The sequence below is a fragment of the Protopterus annectens genome, chromosome 11.part0, assembly GCF_019279795.1.
Source record: "Protopterus annectens isolate FY-2018-M chromosome 11.part0, PAN1.0, whole genome shotgun sequence".
Taxonomy (NCBI): domain Eukaryota; kingdom Metazoa; phylum Chordata; order Ceratodontiformes; family Protopteridae; genus Protopterus; species Protopterus annectens.
The window spans coordinates 986,523,262-986,541,534 of NC_056745.1; the positions used below are offsets into that span (position 1 = coordinate 986,523,262).

Genomic DNA, 18,273 nt, shown 5'->3' on the forward strand with positions numbered 1-18,273 from the left:
AGGCATTGTCAAACAGACAAATCACAACATAAGAAAAGCTACTCAGGACAAACTAACAGTGTTACTGCTCAATGCTAGGAACCTCAACAGAAGCTGCAGTTCATGGTAGCTCTCCTCACCCTGGAGAATGCTGACATCTGTGCAGTTACTGAAACATGGATCAAATCCATGGAAAGCACTCTGGCAGTGCATGGCTATAATTCATTTCATACATTCTGACCATCCAGTGAAAATGAAAGAGCTAAAGGTGGAGCTGTATCTATCTACATAAAATACAAGCACACCTCAAGGCTGGTCAGACTATATGACATGCTTGAGCTACTCCATGTCCAACTAAACACGAGAAAAATCTGTTAACATATTCTTGTTAGCTACAGGTCCCCCACTATGAACCAGAAAACCTACATATTATACCTGAAGTTAATAGAATCACTCACCATCTAGCTCAATACCATACTCATGGGTGATTTTTAACTACCCATCCATTAATTGGGAGGTATACACAACAACAAACATGAGGGTCCAAAGGTTTTTTGACTCTGTAAATTCAAATGCCCAGGAGCGGCTAGTCTGCAATCCCACTAGGGGAACAAATATCCAAGATCTAGTGCTCACAAATATTGGAAAATGTTGCAAGCCCCCCCCCCGTGTCATCTACTTATAAGTAAGATCAGATAACAAAGTGGTCTCCGTTGAAATAAAGGTAAAACTAGTCCCCCCACCTAACCCCAAATACTTTAAAAACTTCTCTAAGGTAAATTACCCCCTATTAGGTGACAGCATAGTTAGTTTTAGCACCTCCAAATCCAGAAAACACAAAAACCTATGCAGAGGCATACACAAAAGCCCTGTATGATTTTATAAACCACTGCATAAAAACAGCAGTACCAGACCTAAATCAACCCAGGTCAAACCACACAAACAAGCCACCCTGGTGGACCCCTAGTATTAATAGGTTGTACAACAAAAGAAGGAAAATCATGTCAATATGTAAGAGGAAATGTACACAACAGAGAAATAAGTCCTTCATTAGTCTAAACAAGGAATCAGGGTACCCATCAAGGCTCTGAAATCAGACTTTCAGGTAAAAATAGCCTCCAAAGTTAAGGATAACCATAAGATATTTTTCAGTTATGCACGCATTCTTAAGGGCAACATCCAACAATGTGCAGAATTAGTTACAGATGGCATCACCATAGCAAATCTTCTGGCCACCAAATTCAGCTCAAATTTCACCACCCCATCACCCCCAGTTTTCCCCAAAAAATACCCACCACCATTCCCCTGCCAATTATCACCAAAAAATAGGCTTCCACTATGATCTCTAAAGCTAAAACATGGCTTCAGTGGGGCCTGACAATATACCAGGTTGCCTCTTAAACAGCTTAAATCTCAACTTATCAGATCCATTAGGATCTCTGTTTAACCAAAGTATCTGGATTGACTTTGTCCTAATAGAGTGGAAGACACAAAGTTATCCCTATTCATAAAGGGGCCATCTACTGACCCAGGAAATTACAGACCCATAAGTTTGACTAGTCTTATATGTAAGGCCATGGAAAGAATAATCATGGACCTGATAAATAATGCCTACTGAATCTGGTGGATTTGTTTGAGAAAGTCACTAAGGCCACGGATGAGGGTAAAACAGTACAGACCACCTACCTTGATCCAGCCAAGGCATTTGACACAGTTTTCCACTCAGGTATTATAAATAAACTCACAATACTGGACGTAAATCCCTATGTCACCAGATGGATAACCAATTGGCTGAATCCAGATCCAGTAAGAGGCCAATTACTAGCAGTGTGCTGGGATCATTCCTGTTTGGAATATACTTCTCTGAAGTCAGGCAAATGTGGAGTGCATCTAAATAACAAACTTTGCCAATGACTGCAAGCTGGGGGCAATCATTGAGTCCCTCAATGATGTAGATATCCTTCAGGAGGGTCTAGATCAGAAAAATGATTGGCATCAGAACTACAGCTTAACATTAAATGCAAATAAATGGATTATCATACCCTTTATGAAGTCAAATACCCCTGCAAATTACAACATCAACCCCCTTAAAGTAAATCAGAGGTGAAAGATCTAGGTATGCAGATAGACAGTAGCCTGAACTTTGACCATCATGTGTCCACAGTGGTGAGGAAATTCTTTTATGTGGCATAACTTAGCAAAGGTATGGCATCCAGTTCCAAGAAAATTAAAATCCTAATGTACTCAGCCCTCATTTGACCAATAATTGAGTACAGTGTGCCATTTGGCATGTACTTGACTAGGCACTTACAGAAGCTGGAATGACCTCAGAGGTTCCTCACAAAGAATATGCAAGGTGTAAACAACATGAACTATGAATGTATGCTAAAAGCCCTATCCCTTTACTCTGTCTCATACTGACTGTTAAGGGATGACCTTTGCCTGACCTACCAGGTACCCATAAATCCAGCCCTGATGGAGCTGCTACACATCTGCGAGATAAACTACATGAGTGTCACTCAATCTAGGGATCTAACCTTAGTGAACTTCTCAAACAAAACATGCTGAAGAGATAAATAGCTGTCTCAGAGATTGGCCCTTCTTTGGAACAAGCTTCCTATTCACATTATGTAGAGCCCTTCCTGGCCTTCTTCAAATGCAGTTTGGATCAATGAATGGGGAATCACAAATTCACACCTCAGGTACTGAAAGGGGCAATTTGTAAGATATTCAATGCACAGGCATAAATCTATGCCATCGTCTTTCCCCAGGGGGCCATATACCGGGTAAAATCGGGTTAAATTGGCTGGCTTGTAAGGTCCCTTAAGCTGTTAGCCTAGTAATATATATTCTTGCAATTTAAAACAATTCTTTTGCAATGTAGTATATAATGATACATTTCTGACGTGCATTTTATGAATACAAACAATAGCATTTACCATCATGATGCAGAATCATCATGAGAAGGGCGTCGCATGCTAGGTCTAGGTAAGGGGTGAACATGAGGTTTTGCTCTGATTGTTTTTTCAGTATGGAAATTATCAACCTATTAATAACTTGCGAATAATCCATTTTCACCTCACCTCATCTTAATAATATTAATCATTATAACAATATGTATAGTTTGATTTAAGGTGGCTATCTATCATTTATGGCTAGTGATTATAGATATCTTAATTGTATGGTTTTAACTTTAACTAGGTTAGTTAAATTGTTCAAAGCTGCTGTGTGTCTTTTATTTTAAAATATATGTATTTAAAATATATGCATTAAAATATACGTATTTAGGGCAAATAATTAAGAATATTTTAAAGTTTTTAAACAAAGCTGCTTTTATAATTAGTTTATGGTAACATATTATTGGTCTAATTAAGCTGATTTTAATGTTGATTGTATTAAATTGAATAATTAATTTGGTTTAAGTAGAGGCATCTAGCTTTTGATGTCATCGCAGTCTGAGGAAGGTGGGGTAAATTGCTCTACCGAAAGCGCTTATCGATTAAACTTGTCATGCTAACTGGATATTTTGGTTGTGGTCTGTTTGGCATTGGTTCCCGTTTTCACTATTTTGTGTGCCTGTTAGCCTAGTAATCTCATATGTAACTATGAACCTATGAAATCATCCATTTCTGTCTTTAAATTACTTCTTTTATATGTTCATTGCTTTTTATTCCATGCATAGAACTTTCTGTTTTTTATTACTTCCACTAATGTTTTTACATCCCCTCTGTTTTTTTTTCTTATGTCATAATTAATATCATCTAACATTATTATATCCATACTGACACTTACATAATAAAATATTTTTAAATATTTCATCTCTTGCTTTCATTGCAACATATGTATAAATAGCAATAATTTTATATACCTGTCCTTATCATCTTATATCTACAACTGTTATTCTTCCCATTGCCACTAATATAAAATCCAACACTTTAAATGATGACTTGCATAATACTGCTACATCTGAACATGCCTCTATACATATATTCCATTTGATTTCACCCCTATAACCTTTCAGTTTGTAGTCTCTCATCTTCTGACAATATTCTTACACCTTCTAATATGATTATGACATGTATAATGTAACACACCATTATAATACATCCATTCTACACTTTATATATTTTTAATACTATTTACATTTATTGCTAATATTCTCAGTGATACATTTTTATATTATTCACACTGTCTTCAAAAAACTTCCCTTTCTTATTCTCTTTTATATTTACCCTAGAAATGCTCTTTTCACATCTTTCACTAATTTTCCTGTCATTTTTTCCTTCCTTTCACTGCTCACCAATTAATTTCTTCTATTTCTTCTTCACTTATATCTGACATCCTTTCATTTCTTTGCTTATCACTTTTTCTTTGCTTAGTTATATTACTTTCCTTTATCTCACTCTTATTAGTCATTATCTGGTTTGCTTCCACTTTTTCTTGTTCTATTTCTATTATTTCATTTAGCTCTGTCTCTTGATCAAGATCTAAATCTCTCTCATCCTCTTTTAAATACTCATATATTTTGCTTATAATCCATCCATAAATGCCCCAATTTTAAATCACATATTTGAGCATCATGCCCCACTTTTCCACCAATATAACATTTTCTTTTATCACAGTCCTACACTAAGGCACTGTACAAGCACATCCACTCATGCATGAATCGTGCCATCCCAAATAGAACCAAGAGGCTCTCCTCCAAAAAAAGAAAGCCAATCTGGTGGTCCCCTGCCATAAACAACTTTACAACAAAAGGAGGAAACTGTTTCAGAAAAGAGGAACATCCCAAGATGCAAAAAACTCCCTTACCAGCCTCAGTAAGAAGCTGAGATCCCTCATAAAATCCTCCAAAGCTAGTTACGAAAATAAAATTGCCAAAGATTCCAAAGACAACCACAAGGCATTCTATAGCTATGTCAAGAATCTAAATGGCAATCCTCAGATCTGCTCTGAGCTACAACAGAATGGCATTAAATATACTGATTCCAAGGATATTGCCAATATCCTGGCAGATCGATTCAGTGCCAACTTCACCTCCTAAAGGGCCCATCACAATACTGAAAGATTGCCAAATTCTGGTAATAATGGCCACACAGGTAAAAATGCACTCTCCAAAGCTAAGAATACAGCATCCATGGGACCAGACGACATCCCAGGCTGTGTAATACATGATACTACAAAATGAACTGGCACCTCACCTGTAATGTTTAATCATACTCTCACCTCAGGCTTCATGCCCACTGAGTGGCGCACAACTACAGTTATCCCACTTCACAAGGGGGGATCCACCTTGGATCCTGGCAACTACTGCCCCATCAGTCTGACAAGCCTGATCTGCAAGGCCATGGAATGTGTTATCATGGAACTTATAAACAAAGACATTGGCACCTTCAAACACTGGACCCCACTCAGTGTGGGTTCGTGAAGGGCCGATCTTGTCTCCTGAACCTGACTGTCTTCTTCAAATCAGTCTCCAGAGCTGTGGATGATGGTAAGCCTATCTGGACCTTGCCAAGGCCTTTGATACCATCCCCTACTCTGGAATCATAGATAAACTTACTAAGCTGGGCATTAATCTCAATGTCATTCGATGGGTTGCCAACTGGCTTACTGACGGAACCCACACTGTAAAAGTAGCCGACTCCAAATCCAGATCCAGACAAGTGACAAGTGGAGTACCTCAGGGTTCAGTCCTGGGACCACTCTTGTTTGGCATCTACTTCTCTGAAGTACAGGCCAAAACCAAGGGACTCTGGCTAACAAAGTTCGCAGATGACTGCAAACTGGGAGCCATTATTGAATCCCCAAATGATGTGGATATTCTACAAAAGGGCTTTACAGAAACAGATGCTTGGTGCCAGAGCCATGGGCTCAAGCTCAATGCCAAGAAATGCATAGTTATCCCCTTTGGAGAAAAAAATGTACCCGTGAATTACCACATAGATGGCAGTACACTAAACACTGAAAGTGTGATAAGAGACTTAGGGACACAGGTGGACAGTGGTCACACCTTCGATAACCACATCGCCACAACAGTCAGGAAATCCTTTTATGTGTCATACCTCATCACTAAGAGCTTTTCATCCAGAAAAAAGGAGGTCATTATCCCACTGTACTCATCCCTCATTAGACCCATTATAGAATACAACGCCCTGTTTGGTATGTACCTCTGAAGATATCTGCAACAACTGGAAAGGCCGCAGAAATACCTCACTAAAATAATCACAGGCCTAAAGCAGATGCCCTATGCTGACCATCTAAAAAAACTCCAGCTGTACTCTGTCGCATATCATTTACTCAGAGGCAATCTCTGCTTAACATATAAGGCCATGTCAAACCCAGAACTTTTGGACATGCTACACTTAAAGAAATCCCAATTCCTCAGAGCCACATGCTCCAGGGATCTAAACCTTGTCATCACAATGAACAAAACATGCTGGAGGGATAGGTTCCTTACCCAGAGACTCCCCAGACTCTGGAATAGACTGCCCATACATGTCAAGCAGAGCACCTCTTTGGCCCTCTTCAAAAGGAACCTTGATGATTGGATGGGAGATTCACAACAGTCACCCTACTAGACAGGGGTCCAGGGAAGTAAATATTGTGGAAAGAAATAGCCAGGGAATTGTTATGACTAGGCTTGTATAGGGCCTAGGGCTGATAGCCTAGTACCAACGTATGGACCTATGAACATTCATTAATTCAGTAATCATTTTTTTTCAGGAAAAAAAAAAAGCAATGAAACACGTTTTTGGTTGTCCCTGGTATTTTACAAACCCTCTATTCTCCTCAACTTTATCAGATTTGGTATATGAACAATTCTTTAATTTTCCATTTCTAATATCACATTATTTACCCTTCCTTCAGTCCATAAACCTATGCTTTCATATATTTTTACAATGTCCATCACGTCTTTACAAAACATCTTTAATAGTCTCTTAATGCCACTCTTTCAACTTCTGTGTGAAATTGAATAAGTATTTTCTTTTATGCCCTATTATATGCTTGAAACACATACAAGTGCCATGAATTAAAGTTCCTTTATAATTCATATTTTCCCCAAAACTTTTCCATAGATAGCCATGATTGAAAAATAATGTCACAATAAGAGTCTTTATTAATAGGTATAAACAATCTTACCTCTTTTGTTGAGATCCCCAAGCAAACTACTATATTATCCCAAATGTCATGCCTTTCCAGGCTTCTATCTTCTTTGCTGCTGATATATAACTGTTTTCTATTCCTTTGTGGCACTTTCTTCTCTTCTTTTCTCCCTCCCTCTCTTATTTTGTCTCCATACATCTTTTTACTCAACACTGCCGTACCTTCTTCCTCCTGTACTCTCTCCATAATGTCTGCCCACGATGCTACTTCACCACTCTCTGGTTTACTTTGTGTAATTCAATCTTGAAGCACAACATCCCACAACCATGCTGATTAGAGGGGTTGTAATAATGCAACTACCATGACTCTTGCACTCTTCCTCAAACAACTGCCTCTGAAATACCTCTTCCTAATCTTGGACGCCTTCCCACTCTCAGCAATGATTCTCTCTCCTTCTATTTCAGCATAACTGTTGTAAGGCTCAATTGCCTTCTGCTCCTCCAGTGCTTTCACTAACAGCTCAACTGCCATTAATCTATCCTTGGTCACACGTCTTTTGACCTCTCTAAAGCTTGCAAGGATTCTGAATCCTTGCTCTTTACACACACGAACAGACTTGTCATGTTGCTCACTGCTTCTCCAGGCCTCCTCTGTGCCCAAAATGGAAGCAGGAAGTAAATCAGTTATTGTGTCTCCTGCACAACATGCAGATAGGGGACGTTCCCGATGCCCTGGTCAAATTTACCCTAGTAGTATAAATACCACCTTGAGTCTCATCTGAAAAGAGGCTATTAGCCTAGTGGGACCAATCTGGTAAGCAAAGAACAGATAAATAAATAAAAAATAAATTGGACAATTACAGAAACAAGACAGAAAAGTACATAAGGTATGCAAAAGAAGAACTGGCAAGAAGCACTAGCTGTGGGCATTATAGGGGTAAATGCTGTCATTAGGTAAATGAAAACTAGAACACAAGTCAGTAGGGAAATAGAGGAACTGGCATGGAACAACTGCAAAGAGACTTGGAAATACACCATTTTAAATAAATACTTCTCAGTGGCATTCACCAAAGGAAAAAAAGGACTGCATACCACTCCTGGAGGGCAGGGCAGAGAAATGTAGTAGAAAACTGTGTTGACAGCAGCTGACAAAATGCAGACATTTTTGCAGAATTAAGGAGCCTGCTTGGTCCTACTCAGCATCCTACTGGGATGCTTGTTAAAACCCTGACACAGATCATCAATGGATTGCTCAGTAAAGGAGTGGTCCATGTATGAGAAGCCAGCAATATTGAATCCACTTACAACAGCAGATAAAGCAGCATCCAAGGGCTTTACAGTCCAGTAAGCCTAACTTCAGATATGGACAAGATGGTGGAGACAGAGCTGAAGCAAGGGTCAAGAATTACCTAGAGTAGAGTGAAATATTTAATAAGACTGTGGTGATGGTGCTGTGGTAGCGTTGTCGCCTCACAGTTAGACGTTACCCATTCGATTCTCAGAGCATCTTCTGTGTGGTGACATGCGTGACTGGGCGTTCCTTCGCTGAAGGTTGTGCGTTAGGCCAGGCAAGCCAGCATGTAAAAATCTACTGCCAATCATTAGCGGGCCGGAGTTCCGCTGTGGCGACCCCTAACCAGGAAAAAGCCGAAAGACACAAACAAACAAACAAGAGTGAAATATTTAATCAGTTTCAGTAATGGCTCAAGGCAGGATTATCTTGTCATTATAGTCTGATCAGATTCTGTTAATGGACTATAAGGGAGAGTAACAGAGACAATCCTGTAAACCTGATCTATGCTGATTTTAGCAAAGGCTTCAACCTGGATCCCCATCACAAGCTTCTTGAAAAAGAGTGGTGGGTAGCAGTTCATAGTCACCCACAGGAAGCAGGGAATTGTTCTACATGGAAAACTATCAGAAGCAAAGTTGTAAGTAACATTCTATAAAAATTAAACTTAGGCTTAACCCTTTTAATGTGCTCAATGCTGACTTTCACAAAGCATTGGAAATGTGGTCAGTCATTTTGTAGATGACACCAAGGTTTGGAGGGGTAGCGTGATTCAGGATGTAACAGCTCCACTGTGACTCTTCCAGGTGCATGATGATTCATCTTGGGGAGGATCTTTGGAGGATAATTCGGGGGTGCAAGTACCAGGGCTTAGTGGATAAATATTCTGCCTCACCCCTGCAGAGTCCACATTTCAGTTTTGACATTTTTTCCTCATGAATGACTGTTTTATTTTTACTGGGTATAGGGAATTGAGGAAATGGTACAGGAAGAAAGGGAACTTAACATTTTTTTGCCATTAAACAAGAGTGATACAGGGACATTTAATGGACATATAAGAAATTAAAGAAAATATGTGATGCAGATATGCTAGTGAATAACAGCATGGTAATAGCAGGTTTAATTGCCAGCTTAAGGAAACACAGTTCAGCCAGGACAGAAGAAAATACTTTTTTTCACAAAGATGATAATAGACAGGTAGAATGAGCTCTTATGAGTCCAAAAGCTAAGACAAAAGGGGCATTTAAAATGCTTGGAACACATGGATTGCCAGGAAGAAGAATTTTTGGGCAACTGTCATAGATAGGCTAGATCAACTCATAGTCTCCTTCCACTGATATTTTTATTTTACTTGTTTGTGTATTAATTGCAAAAATATAACTAAGAATACATATATGTAGAAATATTCTTTTAATGTCACCAGTCTTGTCTGGATTATTTCTAGAAACAAAAGTGTGGTATGGCTTCCATCCTGTTTTTGTGTAAGTTCAGGTTTCAGAATATTAAGGCATTTTTCATCTTGTAGGATTTCAAAAATCTGCCAGTTACCATAGGGGAATAAGACTATGAGCTGTTAACAAGCAGCTTCTGGTGGTACAGGATTTACTTCCCTCAGTCAGTGTTTGCCCAGTGTTACAAGTCACTTAACTAGACAGTACTGCTAGGCTTAGTCTGAAAAGGCCCATGTCGATCAGTACTCTACTTTTGTAAACATATAAGCAGGCCATCATCACTTGGCCAGAGTCTTGTTAGCCAATCAAGAAGGCACAGCAGTTTAAATACATACAACAGTGTAAAGATATAAAAACATGAAGCACCCCTCCCGAGCCATTATGTTTTCCAGTAAATAATGACAATGCCTGACAGTAGTTTTCAATAGCCACCAACATTTATTTTCAGCAAACTATATTTATAACAATATTAGTTGTAAGGAAGGATACTGTTCATCTTAAACCCAACGTTGTCCTTGTAAAGTGATTTAATAAAAATGGATTAATGCATGATGCCAACTCCCTTTATAATAAGTTAAAGAAAATATAATTTGCAGAAAAGAAAATAATTGTAATGCTAAGTAAACATTATTCCTATTGGCTACATACTTAAAATATCTGAAGTGCATGGAAGGTAATGATATGAGTTTACTTTCATTTTGTTGAACGACACTTATGTGGATTTCAAAATCATGTATTCACATGGGCAGTTGGTAAAAATAGCAAACCACAGCCTTCTGAAAGTACGGAGGTGAGTGGTTCTTGCAAAATCACCATTCAGTTTAATGGTGATTTTAAAGCAAAATTCAAACTCGTTCAAATGTTGAACATCATGTTTAACATATTCGGCATATGGTAAAAACGGCATTCACATTTTCAGCCATTTGAGTCCATGAAATGTCTCAAAAACATTGTGTCCCTCAACAAAATGATAGTAAACTGTGATTATGATCTGAACATGAGTGTAGACTTTCATGTAACCAGTTTCTTAATTAAGAACCTTCTCCTGTAAAAACAACCAAAACTCCTGCTGCCATGCTGGTGGCAGTCACCAGGGAGCTGCACTGGAAAGCACCTTGAAGAGCTTCATAGCTTCATAGATTAGTACTAGGCTAAGTGTCCTTGTGGGCTATTTTAAGCCTAGCCAATTACCCCATTTGAGAATCAAACCCTGCACCTTGTGTCTGCAGGGTAAACACCTTAACCATTATGCCATCCCTCCCCCTGCAATGAACTTTGCGCTACTGTGCAAATGCAGAAAGAAATTAACTGAAACACTACTCCCAATAGCGTTAAAAGTTGTTTCACTCCATATAATGCCACACAAATATTTTTAAATAGGTGCTAAAACTCTCAATATATTAAAAGAATTATGACTGGTCTTCAATTACAACCATTGATTATGTGTGCTCAAAAAAGATGTCTAGACTCCATTTACATGGGTTACAGGGATGGAGTCCTGACTCTGACTTAGATGAGGGTGCAGTAGTGCAGCGGTAGTGTTGTTGCCTCACAGCAAGAGGTTCTCTGGTTTGAATCTCAGCTGGGGTGCCTTCTGTGCAGAGTCTGCATGTCTTCATTGTGTTTATGTGGGTTTCCTCTCACATTACAAAGACATGTAATTGGAGCATTTCTCCCCAAGCCTCTGCTGAAAAATGGCTTTGTTCCAAGTCGGACTTTCCCAGTTAACAAATATTAAATAAATAAATGACCCAAGTATGATTAGTGGCATGAGCACGGGAGAGGCTGAGGAAGAGGGTGCAGAAAATGAGCAGTTTATGTCATCTCACTCTTACATGGAGCAACGACATATATGTTTTCTTGCGATTACATGCTTTTCAGAGGAAGCCAGTTCTTGAAACTTGATTGCAAATCAGCCTAACATTTCTTTATAAGTTGGGGGCATGGAGTAGGTGTCATTATTTACAATGATAAGCTTGATGTCACACACATGTTAAACCTAGGGGATCTATGTAAGAACATCAAATAACCAAAACATCAATGTTCATACCACTGATTCCAAATGAGCAAAAGGGCACAATATTGAAGTGCCACAAAAGCAAAACTAAATATATCACACAGAGCAAGTGGGTGTTTGTGCAAGATTGTGGTACAACTGGGTTTGGGGTTTTGCCCAGTGTCAGGTGCAGTGTGATCTCAAAGTTGGTATATATAAATAGCGGGGGGTGTGGGGGGTGCTGGGGTCTTGCCCTCCTGCAAAAACATGTGTTGTTGATATTTTTAGTTTTGCTTTTGTGGTGCTTCCATATTGTGACAATTTACTCATTTGAGATGGACATTATCAACAACAATCTTTTGGTCATTTGATATTCTAACATAAATCCATACTTCCATTACATTTTCCCTTCATGTACATCTAGTATTCTACATCACCCGGCATCATAAATGGCACTAGCTTCCTTGACAGCTCCGAATGCAGATGGTGATCTCACAAGGAAGATGCCGTGAACTACTATTTCTACAAAGTGAAGACCTACCTGTTGTTAAGGATGCTACAGGATTTCACTGGTATATACACGTGGAAGCATATCAGATCATGGAGGAAAGGTACAGGTGCAGTAGATCAGTGGCAATGAGGACAAAAAAAGGATGTAAAAAAAAGAACTTAAGAGGAGAGATGGATAGGGACAGCATTGAGTAAGGTTCTATATTGTCACCTTATTGCAGTTTGCCTAATACATTGAGGATGCTTTGACAGTCTAACCACTTGGCAAGATAATTAAGTAACAGCATGATATGTACACACTGAAAGTGCTTCAAGATTCTCAATATTTTTTTTTTGAGGAACGGTGCAGAGGTGATAGCTTCTATGCTAGAAAGTAGTCATGACATGAAATGAAATGAATGACTGACATGTCTTCATTCATTGGGTGTGATTGACATTTAACTGGAGCCTATCATTCCCTGATTCTGATATGTTCTATTGGAAAGAAGATAAGCAACACATACTTACCTTTTGTCTTTCATATCTGTTAATATTTTGAGGAGGACCATTTAAATTCGAATATCCACCTACACCAGAATCACTTCCAAATAATTCCTAAAACAGAAGCAAAAATAAAAATGATTGTGCATTTGAAATGTGAGATGGACCTGAAGCTTACCAAATTGTCTGAAACACTCATTCATGAATTACAATATACATTCTCTTCAAAAGTAAGGATATGAAATATAATGCATAGTAGCAGGGTATCACACACAACAAAATAGTTCCTTATCTTTCAAAAGCCTGAATCTTATGCTATGCGAAGGGCACTATATGCTCAGTTTGTAGAGTGACTATTTTTTTATGTTAATCCCATGTTAGCCATTGCTTTGCTTACATAATATGGAATGGGAGAGGGGCCATTTTAAGCAGCCCAGTGCACTGTACTTAAATTTAAATTGGAATGTAAGTGCACATTAATCATGAACACAGAAAGCTAGGGAATTTGAATCAGAATACTGTAAAAAGGAATAAATCCAGGAATTTTTGATAGGTTTGTGTTGTCACATGTATGAATACAATCTCAAACAGAATTTGATAAATTAATGACCAGTTTAATAGGAAAACCCTGAGCCTCAGATTATGTTTTGGACTTTTTTGCAATCAGGGTTCTTTGCATGAGTATAACTGATTGGAGCATTATACATCAAATTATGATTCAGCAAAAGAACTAATATATATACATATGCATATATAAATAATCTCGTGTAAAGCTACATCCAGCTCAGTACAGAATCAAAAATATGCGCATGCTAACATGCAAATATATATATATATATATATATATATATATATATATATATATATATATATATATATATATATATACATATAGATATAGATATACAGATAGATATCTGGGTCTATTTGAGTAGACTGAAATACCATTAAATTGAATTTTACTTAACCACGACGACATTATCGAAAACTTAGTTTAACGAACGTTCACATCACCAGAATTTTAATCCGGGAAAGGAGGCAGTTGGCCGACATAAAAAACAAACACATCGAAGCAAGTCAAACCCACCCAAGTGGGGGGGGGGCTTTACCACTCATACCCCACCACCTAAATATACCAATTCTGAGATCGCACTATAGAGAGAAAAGGGCAAATTTCCCCATGCTGGTCAACTGTCTCCTTTCACAGTATTGTCATCTTGGTTAAGTAAAATTCAATTAAATGGAATTTTGGTCTACTCAAGTAGAGTCATATGTTTATAATCACCCATTTAGCATGCTTTAGCACCCTTACCTTACATAAATATTCTCCTAGCAGGGTTACTATGTCGATGACCACGTACATGATGAGTAACTTGCCATACATGGCAAGCTAGCAGTGCCAGTCTTCCTGTGTGCCCACTCTGACATCCTCCACTGAAACTCCTAAAAAAGTATAACATGGACTAATAGCTGGCACCATGCTTACCTCAGCTTGATGACCATTTGTTGAATTAAACATATTAAATTATGTTTTTATTGATGCATTAATTCAGTGTGGTGCCGGTAGAAGATGGTGAAGAAGAGACATTAAGAGCTGTACGAACTGCTTTCTAGAACATAGTAGAATGTTTTGCAGATGATGTAATACATAACACTCTTATTCTGTTAAGATCCAATTGGCTATGTTTAGGGAGACATAATTTGACAAATGTTGATTTAAAAAAATGTAGACCTTCCAATCAGCCCTGTTAATTTTGATTGCTTAATTTGAGTGTTGTGGAACTACAAAAAGGTTGTCCTATAAATGATTTAGTTATTTATTCTCTGCTTTTATACTAACAGGATGACCTTTCTACCCTTGATTTTAAGAAACATATAAAAATGTCCATTTTCTGTTAAAAAACTGCCACGATTCACTTAATCTGAAAACAACCAATTATTCTGGTAGAGCCCTTCAAATTTTTGATCAATGTGCAATGGAATTATCATAATTAGTACTTTTTCCAAAAGATTCTATATAAAAGATTAAAATGAAAATGTAGAATAATTTGATCCCTAAAAACCTGGCTGATGAAGCACACTGGATGAAAGAGCTCATGAGCAACCTCAATAAACAGGACAACATTAAGGAGCAATTAGATTGTCCTCTGTTTTTATTTTAATCTTTTAGAGAAAATCTTTTAGAAAAGATACTAATTATGACAATTCCACTGCACACTGAGCAGGAATTTGATGGAAGCTACCAGTGTAATTGGCTTTTCCTTCCTTATTTTCAGATGTTAGTCCCAGGGGAGCACTATTGCCTCAGATGGGTTTGGAAAGACCACACAATGACACTAGTTTTGGATTACCAATCTGAAAACAGGTTACAGCTTCATTCTTTTAAACTTTTGTTTTCTTCAGTATAACTACTATAGGAGAAATAAATCAAAAGTATATTGCTTTCATTCTCTCTAATCACATTTGCTACCTGCAGCATTGTACATTTTATGACTGAACAAAAGACCAAGTTGTGGGCTTTCTAGTGCATAACGTGTTGTTATAAGCAATATATATATATATATATATATATATATATATATATATATATGCATGGATTCACTTTAGAACATTGAAAGCCCATAACATTGAAAATACATAGGAAAGCAAAATCTTGAAAATTCAAAACACTGAAAACTTAAAACATTGAATCCCATAACACTGAAAATACATAGGAAAGCAACATGTACTATATTCCAGCAAAACTACATACAGAAACAAATAAAAATCAAACCATATTACACTTCTTCAAACACAAGTAGGGGGAAAGCCCCCCTGCATCCCCCATTATGGGGGGTTGTACCCCCCACACCCCTTGCTACTTAACTATATGAACTCCGAGATCGCACTACACAGAACAAAATGACAAACATACCATTCCACCCTTCATGACTGCATCTTTAAATTGTAAAAAAAAACTATGCTCAACCTTTGCTTAGAAACACTACTTCACTGTTAAAACATTACAGATTACTATATATCTCTTCAATACTTACTGGAGTTTCATAGGTAGCCTTAGTCAGGTTCCTTTCTTACTTGCTATACTACAACATAACACATCTTAGTGTAATGTAGTGCAATCTCGGAGTTTATATATTCAAGTAGCAGGGTATGGGGGGGTGCAGGGTGACTTGCCTCCCTGCTTATATTTGAAGAAGTGTAATATGGTTTGTTTTTTATATGTTGTTGTATGTAGTTGTACTGGACTATAGTACATGTTGCTTTCCTATGTATTTTCAATGTTATGGGATTCAATGTTTTAAGTTTTCAATGTTTTGAATTTTCAAGATTTTGGTCTCAATGTTTTGAATTTCAGTGTTATGGGCTTTCAGTGTTCTAAAGTGAATATATATATATATATATATATATATATATATATATATATATATATATATATATATATATAGCCCAAGGATGCCATTTTTTCCAAGTTTATGACAATTTCTGAGTTTCAACGTTTGAGGAAGGTGTGTAGGAAGCATAGTCCATCCTCTATATTGAATTGTGGGATTGTGGAAGGCAGAGTCCAAAATGTATTTTTTTTTTATCTGTATCTGTGGACTAAATGCTTTCTAAGACAGAATCCACTGTAGCAGACTGCTAATTCATTTTAGACAGTCAGTAGATTTAATCATTGTAAATGAAACAAACAGGAAACAGCAATAAGGATTGTTCTTAACATAATCTTGAAATAACTGCTTTTATCTCATTAAATATATTCCAGCTAGTACTCTCTGATTCTATATTGTTTTCATGCAGAATGACATTTTATAAGGATTTAATGTGACAAATTCTGTTAAGAAATAAACACTGGAATGCATATATTTTAAATGTACAGCTACACAAAATGTTACTGTACCTAAGTGCAATAACATTTAGTTTAAATTAATATGGACATTATCCATTCCATGAATCCAAAAATGTTAGAAAAATTCAATCATTGCATAGCATACCACTTTGCTAATGCTATTTATTTATGAATCCTGGAGACAAATATTTTCATCCTCAGTTTGAAACTGTTCAGGCAATGGTTTATACAATGTGTGATTTTATTTTTGGTAGTGGTTGAAAAGAAGTCATTATATACTGCCATTCCATGTGATGAAGGTAGACGAATGAGGAAAATTATTAAGTAGGTTTCTAATTACTCTAAATCCAGAGTGAATAGTATGTGTTTATAATTAATATTAAATTATAATATATTACACTGAATGTAAAATTGTATCAATTAAAATTACAGCAGTATGTTTCATTTTGAGTCCATCTGATGTCAGTTTTTATTTGTACCAAAGAGATCGAGAATATATTTATTAAGAAAAAATAGTATTAATTCAATATTTTATTCTATAATCAATTTATTGATATTTTTATTATGTAATAGGACTCTAATGACAGCACTGATCTTCTGACTTTCAGTTTTGAAAGGAAACTGGACAACATTCAATTTCTGAAAGTTAAAATATTCAAAATGATAGAAGGTGAGGTTGAGACTTGATTTATTTGGAAGATGGGACATAGTAAAATTTAGTCTGATGTTATTAGTTTACATCTACCATATGGATTTTATAATGTATCTGTATTCCAGATGGTCAGAGCTTACAGGCTGACTACAAATTATACTGAATTTAAAGTAATTGAGGACACTATTATTGTAAGACTTAGACATAAACAATATCCTCATAACGTTATTCCTCATTGTATGGATAAAGTTGGCATTCTGAGTGGGTGTAGATTTGGCCTACTGCAGTGAATACAAAGCTAGTTAGAAATGAGATTTAAAAAAGCACATCTTGTTTTTGTACAATCGAATATGGTTTCAATTTAAGAGGAATTATGAAATTGTTTAATAATGCTGGGATTAGTTTTACCTCCCAGCGGTTGATGGTCAGCTGTTGCCAGCTCCCTTCCATATTCACTCGGTCTGCCAGACCTGCCTTATACTCCCCTGAGCTCAACCCGTCCCATGTATAGGGCCGGTGTAGAGATCAGGGCTGCTGCTGCCATGTCATACCTCTGCCAGAGAGTATGCCCTAACCCCACCACCCAGAAGCATCCTTGCAAGCTCTACTATGGCTACATTCAGGATGCGCAGGTATGCTTCCATACATGTGCAGTCACCTAATCAAGCTGTACACCACTTGCAGCACAGAGTTCAAGTACTGATAATAGAGTACTGTCAATAAGCTCAGCATGAATTACGCATAATTTATACACATTAATATAAGAGTTGTTTATGAAACATTTTAGGTTTTTTTATTTTAAATAAAGTCACAGGAGTATTTGTAACTGGGTGGACTAATGGGAATGGGAATATCAGGCTTGAAAAATCTAAAATTACTTGTTTTATTAATTGCAGGTGTATTTCTGAGTATTTAATGGTTGGGTGGTTTAGTAAATCAAGTCTCAATTTTTTTTTTTTTT

At 37.1% G+C, this 18,273-nt stretch overlaps 1 protein-coding gene across 2 annotated transcripts in view; it reads right to left on the reverse strand.

The window, feature by feature from the left end:
* Positions 1 to 18,273, reverse strand: part of ITIH2 (inter-alpha-trypsin inhibitor heavy chain 2) — a 519,026-nt gene that overhangs the window by 484,296 nt on the left and 16,457 nt on the right. For both annotated transcript variants that reach the window (XM_044088359.1, XM_044088358.1), the window contains exon 2: positions 12,841 to 12,927. In XM_044088359.1, the coding sequence (XP_043944294.1) occupies positions 12,841 to 12,927 (87 nt within the window). The remainder of the gene's footprint in view (positions 1 to 12,840; positions 12,928 to 18,273) is intronic.